Genomic DNA, 17,342 nt, shown 5'->3' with positions numbered 1-17,342 from the left:
TTTATAAAATTATAAGTTTCACATATCCTCTTTTAAATCCTCCAAAAATTGGCCCCATTCACTTCCATTGTAAGTGCCTCACTGTAACCTAGATTTTTGCTTTTTTTAAAGGATAGATGGGTCAAAATTCATTTTTGTGCTAAAAATGCTGTCAATTGAGCTTAACTTGTATTGAACCTGGAATATTTCTTTAATTATTTTTTTTTCACTCCAAAGATGAAGAAACTAATGACTTTTCAAGTTAAATAATAAAATCCAACATGATTACATGGGAAGTCGGGATGTTGTTTCCGAGAGTTCCTGTACTCTAGGATCGGCCATATTATGCAGACTCACCAACAAGCACCATCTCCTATCTTAAGCGCATTTTTTACCTCACCCTGCGTCACGACCAGAAGTGCATTGCATCAGCAATTTCCCATTTGCATGCACAGGAGATGCACAAATCAGATCTTGATTTTTCATTTGGAAATCCAATTGAAAAATGAAAAAAGAGCAAAACAAGCCAAACTCAGAAAGACAAAAACTGGCGAGTCAGCAGAAGTCCCAGGATCAGACCCAAATTGAAACTTGGAATTGGAAATAATTGCTTTTGCACAATCCATGACAAGCATGATTCAGAAGTCGCATTTTCCCCTCTAGCATTACATTTTTACTCCATTGATGGTTAGGTTTGGGGGTTCAGTTTATAAAACATGTATTCCTTTACACTGTATTACAGCCTCTACAGCTAATAACCACTCGCTTCACAACTCGCTTTTGGTGCCCCTCCATGGACATTTCACCAAGAAAATGGAGATCACACGTGCTCATATGCCCAACAACACTTTCCGCATTGGCCAATGAGGGCAGTGTTTCGCATTTTGGTAAGCGCAGACCCATTTTAGCTAAAGAAAACTCAACCTACTGTTTCCGATTTCACTGTGAGATCAGTTTTAAAATTACCAGTTTGAAAAAAACTTTTTGATCAGTATCATGTCAGAATCAATCCTCTCGATACAACATTAATATTAGATTCAGAAGTATCGATATTTAGGATCAATCCACCCATTCCTAGCGAAGGAGGGAAAGTGGAGTGTGGCATGTTTTTCACCTTATGCTCCTATTATATTTTGCCACAGTGATGATAACAGGCACTTTTAGCAGCTGAGAACAAGTTCAGGTGTTTTGATGATGCATTGACAAAAACAAAAGCCTGGTTGTTTGTTACTCTGGTTCCCACATCCTCCTTTCCAGAAATGTTACAATCTACAATCTCTCTCTCTCTGGAGACATCTACGGAAGAATGAAAGAGGCTTTGCCCTCAAATCCAGGTGATTTAGTACTTGTGAAAAAGCACAGGCACATAAGAGCTTCTTGAAAGAGGATTTTAAAGAACAAAATAATAAAGGTTTACTTCCTTTGTTGGAGAGCTCTGAGCTGCAATATTGCAATGGAGGACTCTATCTGCAATTCAAGATATACTTCATCCCCCCAAAAATGAAATGTATTATTTACTAACTATCATGTTTTTTCCAGATTCACAGAGCTCTTTCCGTACAATGGCAGTTCATAATGACCATGTCCGTAAAGCTCCAAATAGGACAAAAAGCACCTTAAAACCATCATAAAATCAGTCCATATGTCTTGGGTGAAAAAAATAAAAAATCTTCTTAAGCAACACAATAGCTTTGTGTGAGGAGCAGACAAATGTAAAATTGTTTTTCACTAATAATCTAAAAATCTCATCGCATAAATCACTAGGAGGGAAAAGTAATTGAAGTGTAAATGTACTGTAGGTGCTCACATGCAACTGTTTTGGGGTCAAAAATCCAAGGATTTCAGATTGAAGTGTGTAGTTATAGTGTTTTAATAATACAAGACACTCTTATCTGTGGGAAAAAGGATAAAAATACATTTCAATCCTCGTGAATTGAGTAATTTGATTCCTTTGAATTAAGCATTATAAATCTACTAGTACTAAGTCAAAGCTTCGAAGCATTGTGACAATGTTTTTAAAGTACTATCATGGTGGGGCCTGGGTAGCTCAGTAAAGACGCTGACTACCACATCGCAAGTTTGAATCCAGGGCATGCTGAGTGACTCCAGCAAGGTCTCCTAAGCAACCAATTGGCCCGGTTGCTAGGGTGGGTAGAGTCACATTTAGTTAACCTCCTAGTGGTCACTATAATGTGATTCTCGCTCTCGGTGGGGCTTGTGGAGAATTGTGCGTGGATGCCGTGGAGAATAGCGTGTGCCTCCACACGCACTAGGTCTCCGTGGTAACGCGCTCAACAAGCCAGGTGATAAGATGCGTGGATTGACGGTCTCAGACGTGGAGGCAACTGAGATTCGTCCTCAGCCACCCGGATTGAGGTGAGTCACTACTCCACCACGAGGACCTGAAGTACATTGGGAATTGGGCATGCCAAATTGAGGAAAAAAGGGAAGAAACAAACAAAAAATAAACGTACTATCATGGTTATGCTTTACATGAACAGCCACTTTAATATGCATGCAAGAAGGGGACCCAGAAATCAATTACTGTCACTTGCAAATACATATACAGTTCCGTTTAGTGATGGTGAGAGTGTATGAAGCTGAAGTGACTATGACAGCACTATTAACAGTTATTGCCAGTGGGCAAACACTACAGCTGAGTCTCTTTGACAGGCCCTGATAGAACAAAGTCAACGCCACCTACATCAGCAGCACAACACTCCCACGTTCACTTTGTGCATCAGAATTATTGTCTGAAGAGACGGGCGGGGCTGATCCACTGTTTAGGTAATGCACACTCACTATTCAAATCTAATTACATGGCTTCGTTTTTTAATCAAAGTAATTTAAAGGTGCACATTAAGTGATAGTTCACCCAAAAATGAAAATTGTCTCATGATTTACTCACCCTCCTGTCATCCCAGATGTGTATGAATTTCTTTCTTCTACAGAACACAAATTAAGAATTTCTCAGCTCTTTTGGTCCATACAATTCAAGTGAATGCATGGCAAAATCTTGAAGCTCCAAAATCCACATAAAGGCAGCATAAAAGTAATCTGTATGACTCCAGTGGTTAAATCCATGTGTTCAGACATGATTTGATCGGTGTGGGTGTGAAAGAGATCAAATTTAAGAAATGTTTTTCATCATAAATTGTCTTCCCTGCCCTGTAGGGGGTGATATGCATGAATAATGTGAATCACTAGAAACAGAAGGAGGAGAATGTGAAAGTTAAAGTAAAAAAAGGAGACTGACTGAGCAGGAAGGAGAATTTATAGTAAAAAAAGGACTTAAACATTGATCTGTTTCTCACCTATACCTATCATATGACTTCTGAAGACATGGATTTCACCACTTGAGTCATCTGGAGTGCTTAAAAATTTTGGCACCCATTCCCTTGCATTGTGAGGACCAAAATAGCTGAGATATTCTTCTAAAAATCATAATTTGTGTTCAGCTGATAAAAGAAAGTCATACACATCTGGGATGGCATGAGGGTGAGTAAATGATGGGAGAAGTTTCATTTTTAGGTGAAAAATCCATTTAAGAAAGTTTTTTTTCCTCATAAAAAATTTTAAATACGCGAAGAAATGAATAAGACTTCTGAAAGAGTATGTTTAAAATCACATACTTTCAAATGAGACGAAGACTTACTGGGGAATTACTTGTTTAATCACATTTTACAGTGGTTTTGACACTAAGTTGAAGGTGAGACCTGTATTTTTGCTGCGGAGACATGAGTAAATTAGTGCTGGATAGATGCTTTCACAGTGGTGAAACACTTGCTCTGACTGGTGGTTGAAATTTCAGCACTCCTGTTGCCACTTGTCTCTTGACTTTATATCAAAGCTGTGCTTAAGGCGAAGGTGAGACACAGAAAGACTAACTAAATTCCCCATAAAAGCCATCCGCAAACTGACATTGTGTCATAGCAGCTAAAATGCTTGTGGTATCTCATGAGATTAAGCCGTTGAAAGCTGCTGTAGCAACAGTGAGTGTGAGACAATGAACTCAAGTTGAAGGAGCGTCAGAGAGAACCTCACATCCTCTTCAAACATAGTAAAGACAATAAACAATCTACTCTGCACTACAAAGGCAAAATGCAGGACCTACATCAACACTTTGAAAAGTTGTTTATAATGTAGTGTGGATTTTGCAGTTACTTCACTTTTCACACTCTATTTTCTCTGTATCTGAGTAAAGTTGAACCAAACCCGTCTGTCATATTCCTCAATAAAAGTTGACAAAAAGTGTAGTTACTGCAATTTGCAGTGGCAGAGAATAATAGACCAGACACTAAAATTTTTATGTTAAAAAAAAAAGGAAAGTACAGAGAGAAAAGAAACAACAACTTTTTAACTACATTTAGGGACGTCCTCACTTGGAAGAAAAAAAAATATATATATATATATATATATATATTATTATTATTCTAAAAATGCAAATTGTTTGCCCAAAACACTTTGCTACAATGTAAAGTAGTGAGTGTACAGCTTGTATAACAGTGTAAATTTGCTGTCCCCTCAAAATAACTCAGCACACAGCCATTAATATCTAAACCGCTGGCAACAAAAGTGAGTACACCCAGAAGTGAAAATGTCCAAATTGGGCCCAATTAGCCATTTTCCCTCCTCGGTGTCATGTGACTCGTTAGTGTTACAAGGTCTCAGGTGTGAATGTGGAGCAGGTGTGGTAAATTTGGTGTCATCGCTCTCACACTCCCTTATACTGGTTACTGGAAGTTCAACATGGCACCTCATGGCAAAGAACTCTCCTGAGGATCTGAAAAAAAGAATTGTTGCTCTACATAAAGATGGCCTAGGCTATAAGAAGATTTCCAAGACCCTGACACTGAGCTGCAGCATGGTGGCCAAGACCATACAGTGGTTTAACAGAACAGGTTCCACTCAGGACAGGCCTCGCCATGGTCGACCAAAGAAGTTGAGTGCACGTGCTCAGCTTCATATCCAGAGGTTGTCTTTGGGAAATAGACGTATGAGTGCTACCATCATTGCTGCAGAGGTTGAAGGGGTGGGGGGCAGCCTGTCAGTGCTCAGACCATACGCCGCACACTGCATCAAATTGGTCTGCATGGCTCATCCCAAAAGGAAGTCTCTTCTAAAGATGATGCACAAGAAAGCCCGCAAACAGTTTGCTGAAGACAAGCAGACTAAGGACATGGATTACTGGAACCATGTCCTGTGGTCTGATGAGACCAAGATAAACTTATTTGGTTCAGATGGTGTCAAGCGTGTGTGGCGGCAACCAGGTGAGGAGTACAAAGACAAGTTTGTCTTGCCTACAGTCAAGCATGGTGGTGGGAGTGTCATGGTCTGGGGCTACATGAGTGCTGCCGGCACTGGGAAGCTACAGTTCTTTGAGGGAACCATGAATGTCAACATGTACTGTTACATACTGAAGCAGAGCATGATCCCCTCCCTTCGGAGACTGGGCCGTAAGGCAGTATTCCAGCATGATAACAACCACAAACACACCTCCAAGACGACCACTGCCTTGCTAAAGAAGCTGAGGGTGAAGGTGATGGACTGGCCAAGCATGTCTCCAGACCTAAACCCTATTGAGCATCTGTGGGGCATCCTCAAACGGAAGGTGGAGGAGCACAACGTCTCTAACATCCACCAGCTCCGTGATGTCGTCACGGAGGAGTGGAAGAGGAGTCCAGTGGCAACCTGTGAAGCTCTGGTGAACTCCATGCCCAAGAGGGTTAAAGCAGTGCTGGAAAATAATGGTGGCCACACAAAATATTGACACTTTGGGCCCAATTTGGACATTTTCACTTAGGGGTGTACTCACTTTTGTTGCCAGCGGTTTAGACATTAATGGCTGTGTGCCGAGTTATTTTGAGGGGGCAGAACCTTTACATTGAACCTCACTACTTTACATTGTAGCAAAGTGTTATTTCTTCAGTTTTGTCACATGAAAAGATATAATCAAATATTTCACTTTTGTGAGATACTGTAGAAAGTCATTGTATCACACTAAAATCATGTTAACACACATATTGTTTATGACTTGTTGCTAAACTTTTGAAACAGTGAGTATTTAGCAGTGACTGAACATGAGGTAGGAGGTATAGGGAGCATGAGAAAGAAGACTCAGGCAGACAATGAGATTTTCCGCTATCTACCAAAGCAACATGAGACTCAAAGAGCAAAGGCCGTCAGCACCTTTAAACACACATGTGAATGTTTGCACAACAGCTCCAATTGACACTGTCAATGTCGGATGGGCCGTACTATCAGAAAGGGGTCATTGGCAGCTCACTTATGCATGCAAACACAGCTGAGATCCGATACATGGACGACCAGCTGCGCTACGACAGGATGCAGAGCTGATCCAGATGTGCATGAAGCATTGGAGATGACAACAGTGCTCTTCTCAGAGTGCTTGTTTAATTTTCCTCCAGATCCTCCTCACGATTGCACTGGATGGGCTCAAATTACTTTTCGCTTGTCTAAGCACTTGTTCAATACAGGTCCTGCCCAACTAATGGAAACACAAATGCGCTTCCAGATCAGATACATATGTGTGCATCAGTATGTTAAAGGAATCTTCAGGATTTAATACAAGTTAGGCTCTATTGACAGCATTTGTGGCATTAAATCATTGCGGCAAAGTAATTTTGACCATAATAATGGGGACTATTATTGACTATTATTTAAAAAAGGGAGAAAATTGTGGTTACTCTAACAATGGGAGTAAATGGTCCACTATAAACGTTAAAATCCACACTGTTTATAGCCAGTGTATACAGTAAGTAAAGTATAGCCACAAGACTTCATAGTACATAGTTCGTGTTAACATGAATATAGTGTGACCTTGTTATGGTAAAGTTATGTCCAATCTTTGGAATTCGTCGGCTTCACGATGTAACATTGGTAAAGCCTGTGACCCTGTAAAATGCACTTTAGAACAATGTCTGATGATGAAAATCAGCCACAAACAGTCTAAAAAAGCTATCTGCTATGCCTTTACCTGAAATCAGGTGTGTGACGACACACTGCATAAGATCATAATGCATTCGTTCATCCACCTAAAGCAATAGTCCCACTTCAAAACATTTTAATTTAGAAAACTTTACAACTTTAATGTCTCAACCATCCAGTCAGCACTGTATCCTTATTGAATTCAACTCACTCTCCTTCTACTTTCTATATATATCCAGTTTCCTGTCCAATAAAAGCAAAAACCCAGCAAAAAATATAAAAAAGAAAAAAATAAACTTTAAAAACGCAAAAAAATACTATGTTTGTGATGGAATAATATTGCATTGCTAAAAATATGAGCAAAATTATTTCTGCCTTTAAATCTGCCGGGTGCTGGCAGTGTTTACTTCCATTATAAGTGCTTTAGGCCATGACCACACTAATAACCAAAAACAGAGACTTTCAAAAACACTCCTTAGTACTGCATAGACCAGAAACAGACCAATGCAAGTTCACGTAAGCAGACCCAAACGCTTGGCCAGCTCAATGCGAACACACGCTCCGGTTCAACATGCTTAACAAGCCTAACATTACTGTGGAAGAAGGGTCTGTCTGCATCCTGCAAGACTAATAGGCTACAATATATACAAGTTCCTTCAAGCCTCCCTTCGAATAACCAGCAAATTGCTAAAGTATCACTAGGTGGTGAAAGTTAGGAGAAATGTGATGAAAATGAAGAGGAGAAGATGTTAGCAGTATGCTAAGCTAAAAGGCTAACCGATTAGCTTGTGAGCTAACTGGAGAAAACAGAACACATTAATGTTTAATTTCACCATTTATATCTTCGGCTTAATGTTATGAAATGTAACATATCATTTAAAGTAATTATTTGTTATCTTTACACAGTTAAATCAACATGAATCATACAGTGATTACACAGGATTGCAATAGTTTGTTTAGCCAATAGAAACATTAAACTGGATGTGTTATTATTCAGATAAGTTGCAGTAAATTGACTTTAACTCTTAAAACTATTGCTCTGCTATGACAGTAGCTGGTGAAATAAAAAACTCACAATTCAAGTAGGTCACTCAAATATCTGCCATAGCAGCCCTTGCAACAACGTTGAGAACATAATGTGTACTTTTGTTGTGTTATCAATTGCAGTCGGACACATTTTATAATGCAACACTACACGAAATCGAGCTTGCACAGCTAACTCTGGAAAACGATGATAAGAAACAAACAAACAAAAAATTCTGGATGTGTGGGTGTGGCCTTACTCTTTAGGAGTAAAAAAGAAAAAGATAAAAAGGATGAGTAGTAGGGATAGTTTACCCAAAAATGACCCTCATGCCATCCCAGATGTGTATGACTTCCTTTCTTCTGCAGAACACAAACTATAATATAATTTTACATTTATTCCATTTATAGGTCCATTTATTGCAAGTGACAGGTGAACAGAATTTTAAAGATTCAAAAAGCACATAAATGCAGCATAAAAGTAATCCATAAGACTCCAGTTGTTTAATCCATGTCTTCAGAAGTGATATGATAAGTGTGGGTGAGAAACAGTTAAATGTTTAAGTCCTTTTTTACTGTAAATCTCCACTTTTACATTCTTCTTTTGTTTTTGGCAATTTGCATTCTTCGTGCATATCGGCACCTACTGGGCAATGAGGAGGAATTTATAGCAAAAAAGGACTTTTACTTTTTTTAACCACTGAAGTTGTATGGATTACTTTTATGCTGCTCTTTTGTGCTTTGTGGAGTTTCAAAGTTCAAATCACCATTCAATTGCATTGAATGTAACTACAGAGCTGAAATATTCTTCAAAATTTTTTTAATTTGTGTTCAGCAGAAGAAAAAAAGTCATACACATCTGGGAAGGCAGAATGCCTAAATTATAAGATATTTTTCATTTTTGGGTGAACTATCCCTTTATCTTGAATTGAACCCAGAGCATTCCTTGAAGATGGACATGAGTACTTGTGTGATTGTGCACATCTGTGTAACAGTGCAATCATACTGTGATTTGGTGTCCAAAAATGCCAATAATTCCCTCTGCTCTCTAATCTCAATGATAATAAACTTGGTGTTTGTGTTCACATGAACATTTGTGTTTACTCAAGTGTTAATGATGGACAGTGAACGTGACCCTGTGCTTCCAGACCCTCCCTTGACCCCTACCGCTCCGGCGTCGTTGGCTCAGCATGGAGTACCGTAACTGTGGTTTGTCTGGGAGAGGAGCCCTGGCAGGGCCACAGGATCCAACCCCCACTCATCTGAGGCCAAGGACAATGTTTGAACACCTGCCCACAGCTCGGCTAGGGCTTGTTGTTCCTTGCAAAGTATCTCAGTCTGTGGGCAGTGCAGACTGGACCGGGCTAGTTTACACCCGCACAAACCACACGCATGTAAACTCGTCCAGTCGCAAGCCTCGTCAAAGTCTATCATCTGGACAGATGTTAAACCGTCCACAACACATGCCTCGATCATTTGCTGACTGAGTATATACTAAGTGCATTTAGAAGAAAAAGCAATATGTTGAAGCATATGGATGTTTTAAGAAAGGGCATGAAATCAGCCACTCAGCTTCCTCCATCTGTGTGCAATGGTGTTTAAAACATAAATGTGAGTTGACTATCCCTGATTGTTCATGTATCTTTGAAAAGAACCAAGTTATATGAACAACACTTCACAAACTGTAAGGCAGACCTAAGGACTTTAAATTAAGTAAATGGCTAACGGGGTAATAAGACACAGGTGAGCACAAATCAGCACTAAAGGGCAGGGACCAGAAACAACAACGACCAGGAAGCAGGAAGTGAACACACATTACAAAACTTTAGAATAAAAGTGTTATAATAACAAGAACTGAAGATACAAAAACCATGACTCTTACCTTCTTCTTGTCCCTCATGGAGCCTTTTCCTCTCACCATGATCTTACATCCTGTCTCTGCCTCCAGCTGTTTGGCTGTGAGCCCCCGCGGTCCCAAGATCCGGCCCACAAAATTAAACTGCAACACACATAGCACTCAGTAAACATCTCAATCTCTGCATCTGTGTCTGGACGGAGTGAGTAAAGACAGCTATACACTTTAAAGTGTGAAAACTTTTGAAAAACATACTGTACATTTTCCCCTATATTATAGATCATTATGAAGCATTATGGAATGAGGTATAGTTATGGCAATGCTCAAAACTTCCATTATTACATCATTATGGCGATGCTAAAAACCACTAACACATAAGAACAGTTATTAACTTGGAAAGAAAGGGATAGCTCATACAAAAACAAATTACACTGTCTTCTGTGTTCATGTGAGATATTTAACGCTGCTGCAAAAACAACATAAGTTTGTGAACGAGCCCTCTTATAAACATTCAACAGATGTGAAGATTTTCATATAGGGTCGTTTCTCACAAAAAACTTTTGTTTGCCTTCAGAAGACTTGAAATTTGATGCATGAGTCGCATAGACTAGTTTGATGAGTTTTATCATTTTTGAAGCTTGAAAACAAAATCACTATCCACTGCCACTGTTTTGAAAAGGCGGATCGGTGTTCTTGAACTTTTTTAGTTTTGTGTTCAGCGGAAGAACGAAAGTCCTATGGGGTTGGAACAACATGAGGGTGAGTAAATAATGACAATTTTTTTTTCATCCTGAACAGCTCCAAGTACTCGTATTACAATAATTCTGGCATGGCGTGAGCATAGCATAAGCTTGTTGTAAGGATTAAACCACCTTCTCTTGTAAGAACGATCAAATTCTTATCATTTTTTGGTACTTAAAACACAAATCAGTTTAACTGTGTTGGCCATTGGCACACAGAGGGATAATCATCAGTACACAATAAGAGGAATAAGAGCAAAAGATACATATAATATATGTATTCTGCATGTCAATTACCTTTACAATAATCCTTCTTTATCACAGCCTTGCGTCTCACAGACACTCTAAAACAGCGATGAAACTCAACTGAACCGCACAGTACTTAGGAATAATTTCAAAATAATTTTAATAATATTTAGAATAAATTAGATCTTACAATGAGCAATCACTGTTTTAAAGTGAGAGTCTCTGCTGAATCAGAAGTCGACATCTTGAAACATGCATTTAATAGTGAATCAAAACATTCAACCAAGCACATATGATGCTTAACATTCCACACACAAAACACAATGGCAGTGACACTCAAAATCACATTTTTAAGGGACAAGGATGAGATGCACTCTAAGTTATAACTACTTGACACATGGTGGTTGGTGATTGCTAGGCAAGACTACAGCTGCCATATTTATTGTTAAAGGGACAGTTCACCCAAAATGAAAATTATCTAATTATTTCCTCAACCTCATGCCATCCCAGATGTGTGACTTTCTTTTGCGGAACATAAATGAAGATTTTAAGAAGAATATTTCAGCTCTGTAGGTCCATACAATGCAAGTGAATGGTGACCAGACCTTTGTAGCTCCAAAAATCACATAAAGGAACATACAAGTACTCCATAAGACGCCAGTGTTTAAATCCATATCTTCAGAAGCGATTTGATCAGTGTGGGTGAGAAAAATAACAATATTTCAGAACAAAGTGATTTTTTACTCAAAATCTCCACTTTCATTTTTAGATGTGAAATTGAAACTAAACAGGCACCACATGTGACTTTCAGATCTAAAGTGAAAGTGAAAGTGGAGATTTAAAGGACTTAAATTTCTATTATATCGTTTCTGAAGATACGGATATAACCACTGGAGTCATATGGAGTACTTTTATGTTTCCTACATCATTTTTACATAGTATAGATAGATTTTTGGAGCTACAAAGGTCTGATCACCATTCACTTGCACTGTGAGGACCTACAGAGCTCAAATATTCTTCTAAAAATCTTTGTTTGTTTTCAGCAGATGAAAGAAAGTCATACACATCTGGGATGACATGAGGGTGAGTAAATGATGAGATAATTTTCAGTTTTGGATTAACTATCCCTTTAATATTTTGCCCATTCATATGTATTAAAGTGGCCTGTCTCATCTTATACGATCTCTGAATGTAATTCAGCACAATTGTAAGAATGAGATTTCCTAGGTGGCACTTTGTTGGAGCGAGCTGCTTAAGTGTTATCATGAAGCTCATCTGCTGGGGCTCTGACAATGTGAAAAGACCAGCAGTCGATACTCCAGTCTCCTCTAGGCCTTCACTGACAAGATAACACAATCGATCAGGTATCAGCAGCGGCCTGAAGGCTGTCAGTCAAAGGCTCTGTCCGGGGCCGTGCCGTATCGTACTGGAGAACTGACAGGCAAATGTGTGTGTTTGAGTTACTTACTCAGACAATATCAGACCGACTCTGAGGACATGGGGTTCAAAGTTTATTATAACCATTTGCAGCGCTTTCTTTTCTTCTGGGGAACTCCATTCTAATACAGGGGGTATGACTTGTGCAAGGGTTTGTTTTGCAGCTGAACTCAATGCATGCAGCACTGCGTTCTGTAAAATCCGTTTTACACCGCAGACTACATAGCTCTAATCAATAAGCCTCCGGGGTCTGCTTTATCAATGTGTTTGATATTCCGAAGCTACGCTCTTTTCACATGACTGAATCTGTGCATAATCGACTACTGGTACAGTCACTGAGTGTGTTTGTGCATTAAAATGTTTTTTTTTTTATGTGTGTGTGCCACCCTTCATCCCTGTCCAAGAGCTCTTGTGGGTATGAATGAAAAGAGGCAATTAAATTTCACTTGGAGGCACAAAGCATCAGGGCGTGCATTACATTTGTATGCGTGTGTGCTCGTCCTTACAATACAATAAAGTTGCGTGTGTGTGTTTATGTCTAGGTGTAGATGCATATATGTAAATCTACCAAGGTTATTATCGTTAACGAAAACTACTTTGAAGATTAAATCTAGCAGTGAAAAATATTCGTGTTAAATCAAATTTAAATAAGTTTTTTTTAAAACTGCCACCAGTGTTGGGTAAAATACTCAAGATTAGCAATCCACTACAAATGACCAAATACTGCTCTTACATTTTAATCAGATGACATTACTGATTACTTCATGGAAAAGTAATCCCATTTTTAATTACTTTACTTTTAAGTTCCTTTCTAAAACGATTGTCAAAGAAAAGTTTCTGCTCAAAAAATAATGTCTATTTTTAGTCCTCATTCATTGTCGTTGTCCTTTCAGCTGTGACAGAAACACAAACAGATATAAACCTAAATATAATTAATGCTTTACATGTTTTTTACGTAAATAATATTATATTAGAAATATGTGTACCCCCAAGTAATCTACCGGTACTTAAAAGTAATTAAACTTCAGTTGCTCCTAATTACTAATCAATTAACTTCAAAAAGTAATTAACTTTAATGTCAGTATCTGTGATCTGATTACAATAATTTAAATTGTAATTTCTTTTTTGACTAAAATGTAATTATATTACAGTAACTAATTACTTTGTAATGAGATTACAACAAATACTGCTAAAATATGTATTTTCTGATGAAGTGTTGTGTCGACAATTTTTAAATTGATATTAAAATGAAATAAAAACTAAACTAAAACTAAACATTTTCCAAACATAAAACGAAGAACTATTTACAAAAATTTTAACAAACTAAATCTTAACTGAAATTGACTGATAAACATGAAACAAAATAAAACAAATACTTGGGAATATCGATAAAAATTCAAACTGGGTATCAGGTAACTGTCTAATAAGGGATGACTGCCGCTCCATGATTCTGTAATTAATAAACTTATTATGATGGACATATGGCACCATTTACATGCCAATTATTCATATTTAAATGACACCTGAAAAGAGCATGTCTAAGCGATCACCAAGATCCCTTAATGCTTATCAATTGTTGCATCACCTGCAAAGCTGTCATTTCCACCACATGACAAGCGTACAAATGTAAATGACATATGTAAATAGCACAGTGTGTGCTGAATGAAAGGCAGTTCTTGCACTTTGTCAAATGTCACATTATGAAGTCGCCACCTAGCAAAGGGCACCTTCTCTTCCATGCAACACACACGAGGGAACTAATGTCATGATGATGCCACACTTATTAAAAAGTGACCTCCTTATCAGCCCCTGACCACATTTCTATTTTGGTTTAAGATCCGAAGAAACAACAGTCCATTAGAAGAGGCAAGGGAGATGAAATTCCTAAAATAAATTATTGAAAATAAATGTAACAACTAAAATTATAAAGCTGACAGTTAAAAAAAAAATCGAATGAATGCACATAACTCAGATGCATATATTGTAAAAAAAAAAAATTTAAAAAAAAAACGGCTAAATATGGCTGTTTGGATGAAATCTAAACTACTGAAGGATCACAAAACAGGTCAACGACAAATAAAACATTTCATAAAAAATGCAATGAAAGTGAACGGTGACTGAGACTAACATTCTACTAAACACCTCCTTTTGTGTTCCAAAGAAGAATGAAAGGCGTACGGGTTTGAAACAACATGAGGGTGAGTACACTATGACAGAATTTTCATTTTTTTGGTGAACTCTGCCTTTAATTATCGTTATCGTGGCATAATATTTAGCAAAAATAGATATGCTAAGAAAACCCGCTGCAAACTTTATTCGTTTGATCAATACTGATTAATCAACATCTCTTGATAATTCCCTCACTGATCCCCAGTGGAATTACAAGCCCTTTCAGATGCAGAGCCTCAGGAAAGGTTGTAAATGTTCAGAGTTGCAGTTGCAAGGTGATGAGAAAGTGCTGGGTGTATCAAATCAAAGGCTTTTCATCGGGCTTGCACAGACGAATTTCCAAGGTGCCCTTGGAGATTGAGTAATCAGTGTGAGAGACTCCAGAAGGAACGACTTCACTCTGACACCGGCATGCACAAATAACACATCAGCGGGGTCCCTGCTGTATTCACACATCTGTCAGTATTGCACACATAGCTCTCTGTAGCGTATCACAGACGGCCGGGTGACCTCCGCTCTCCGTCTGGATTATGTGACGCTCGGCCTGGTGAGAGCACTTGAACACACATACGGACGGAGCGGAAAAAAAATCAGCTTTATTCAGCTGTTGGGTTTCCGAGATGTTTACGATAATCCCCTGATGGGAAAGATCTGTTTCAATGTCCTTCACATATTGTGATTTGAGCTTGCAGTTTATGTGAAACAGAAAATGTCAAGTTTTAAACATGTCTCATGTTTCAAACATTTAATAATAAACATAATGGGTTAAATTGTGGAAATCAGCAAAATAAACAGTTGGAAGTTGCAATATGTCCTCTTAATCTAAAGCTCCTGTCAAAGACAACAGGAAGCGGTATTCATAACGCATTTACATTTATTCATTTAGCTGACGCTTTTATCCAAAGCGACTTACAATTGCTATATATGTCAGAGGTCTAGGGGTTAAGTGTCTTGCTCAGGGACACATTGGTGTCTCACAGTGGATTCAAACCCGGGTCTCTCACACCAAAGGCATGTGTCTTATCCATTGCGCCCCACCACCACTTACAAAGACCTTATTACAGGGACAATCCCCCTGGAGCAACCTGGAGTTAAGTGCCTTGCTCAAGGACACAATGGTGGTGGCTGTGGGGTTCGAACCAATCCTTCTGATTATCAGATTACCAGTTATGTGCTTAGACCACTACACCACCACCACTCCGTAACATTTAACTGTTGTCATATGATGTATATTCTACTCTCAGTACTGTTTAAAGGGGTCATGACATGAGAAACCAAATTTGCCTTGATCTTTTGGTATATAAGAGGTCTTTGTATCATTAAAACGTCCTGCAAGTTTAATATTTTAAGACGTCCTCCCCATTCTAAACAAATCATTTATTTAATCAAGCTCAAAATACAGCTCGTTCTGGATTCATGGTTAGAAGTGACGTGTCGGTTAGAAGTGACGTAACAGCGTTTGCATATGACCGCCTCCAGCACAAGATAACTACGCTTTAAGCGCTAAGACAACTACGCTCATTTCAGTATCGCCGTCGCCTCACAAGTGTTCAGTCGATGGACAGCGAGCTCTGACAGAGACTACTTGTGCACAGGAAAATTACGATGCCACACAGATGTGCTGTTCCTGGCTGTGGTCAAACAAAACCTCTGAATAAGCTGCCGAAAGATCCAGACGTCAGGGAAAAATGGATGCAGTTTATTTTTTGCGGACGTTCCAGTCACGGCAGTGTTAACTTAAGCGTTTGTTCTGTACATTTTAAGGATAACTGTTTTGAGAACAAATCTCAATATGATGCTTTCTTTGCCAGAAAACTGTTGCTCAAAGATAAGTCCGTGCCGACTATTCTGGGAACAACGACGACGCAAACTGTAAGTAATCTATTTTAAACTTTAAACTACTTTTTAAAGCGCAATTTCATTCATTATGAATAATCACAGTGTTTTTACTTAGTTTACTTGCATATTGTTCTGGCTGGAGGCGTCAATAATTGATACATAGGCACTGACGTTAGCCAATCATAACAGTGGGCGTTAACACTGAAGTCTTAAATGGAAAACGCCCCAAAACAGACTGTTTGAATCAGAGGATGAGAAACAGGGTGGGAAAAGGTCATAAATCACTAGATTTTAAAAGTTTTTCTTAAAAAAAAATATATTAATACTATAATTGCACCTAAGGGAACATAATAATACAATAAAAAAAACCATGTCATGACCCCTTTAAGGTACAAGGCCATCACTGGGGAGACAATAATGTTTTCGTCCCAGAATAATTATTTTTATAAATGGACCTTTAAAGGTACACAGTAGGTCCCCAAAATGAGTTTTATCTAGAGGTACAAAAAGTACCCCAGTGACAGCCCTTATACCTTCTGAGATTGCAGGGTTGCCACACCTTTCCAACAATAAATATTTTTATGAATTTTAACACTCACAAAGAGCAATTTATAGCCTATTAAATATTTTAGAGACCACAAAAACGTCCATGACTTTTTAAGGTTTTCTTAATTTACATGACTTTTCCAAGCCTGGAAATCACCATTAAAAATTCCCTGATATTTCTGGGAATTTTTTGCCTCCCTAAATTTTAATAATAATAATAAGTCTTATATAGCGCTTTCCAAGGAACTCAAAGACGCTTTACAAATGAAACAATGGTGAGAGTGGTATTATAGATTGTAGGCAAGGTGAAACAGATGGGTTTTGAGCAGTTTTTTGTAGGTGGTTAGTGAGTCCGAGTTTCTCGGACTCCGAAAATTTCCGAGTCCGAAATTTTCCTTGTGGTCCAATGAAGAGCCAAACACTTGCCCCCCCTTATGATCAAAATGCCCCCTCAAAGATCGTATCTTAGTACCGGTCCTGTCACAAGGGTTATATCTCAGTAACAGAGGTGAGTAGAGTACCCAAAAACTGTACTCAAGTAAAAGTACTAACATAAATAA

General features: G+C 38.4%; 1 protein-coding gene across 6 annotated transcripts in view; it reads right to left on the bottom strand.

Annotated features, from left to right (window-relative positions):
* LOC127618219 (protein quaking) overlaps positions 1-17,342 on the bottom strand; it is a 152,989-nt gene that overhangs the window by 79,775 nt on the left and 55,872 nt on the right. For all 6 annotated transcript variants that reach the window (XR_007967417.1, XM_052090555.1, XM_052090557.1 and 3 more), the window contains exon 3: positions 9,833-9,949. Coding sequence is in view for 5 of the 6 variants with exons in the window: in XM_052090555.1 (XP_051946515.1) it covers positions 9,833-9,949 (117 nt within the window). In the remaining variant the exon portion in view is untranslated. The remainder of the gene's footprint in view (positions 1-9,832; positions 9,950-17,342) is intronic.

The sequence above is a fragment of the Xyrauchen texanus genome, chromosome 24, assembly GCF_025860055.1.
Source record: "Xyrauchen texanus isolate HMW12.3.18 chromosome 24, RBS_HiC_50CHRs, whole genome shotgun sequence".
Classification (NCBI taxonomy): domain Eukaryota; kingdom Metazoa; phylum Chordata; class Actinopteri; order Cypriniformes; family Catostomidae; genus Xyrauchen; species Xyrauchen texanus.
Note: the sequence above shows the minus strand (reverse complement) of the source record. Positions and strands in the feature narration are given on the sequence as shown.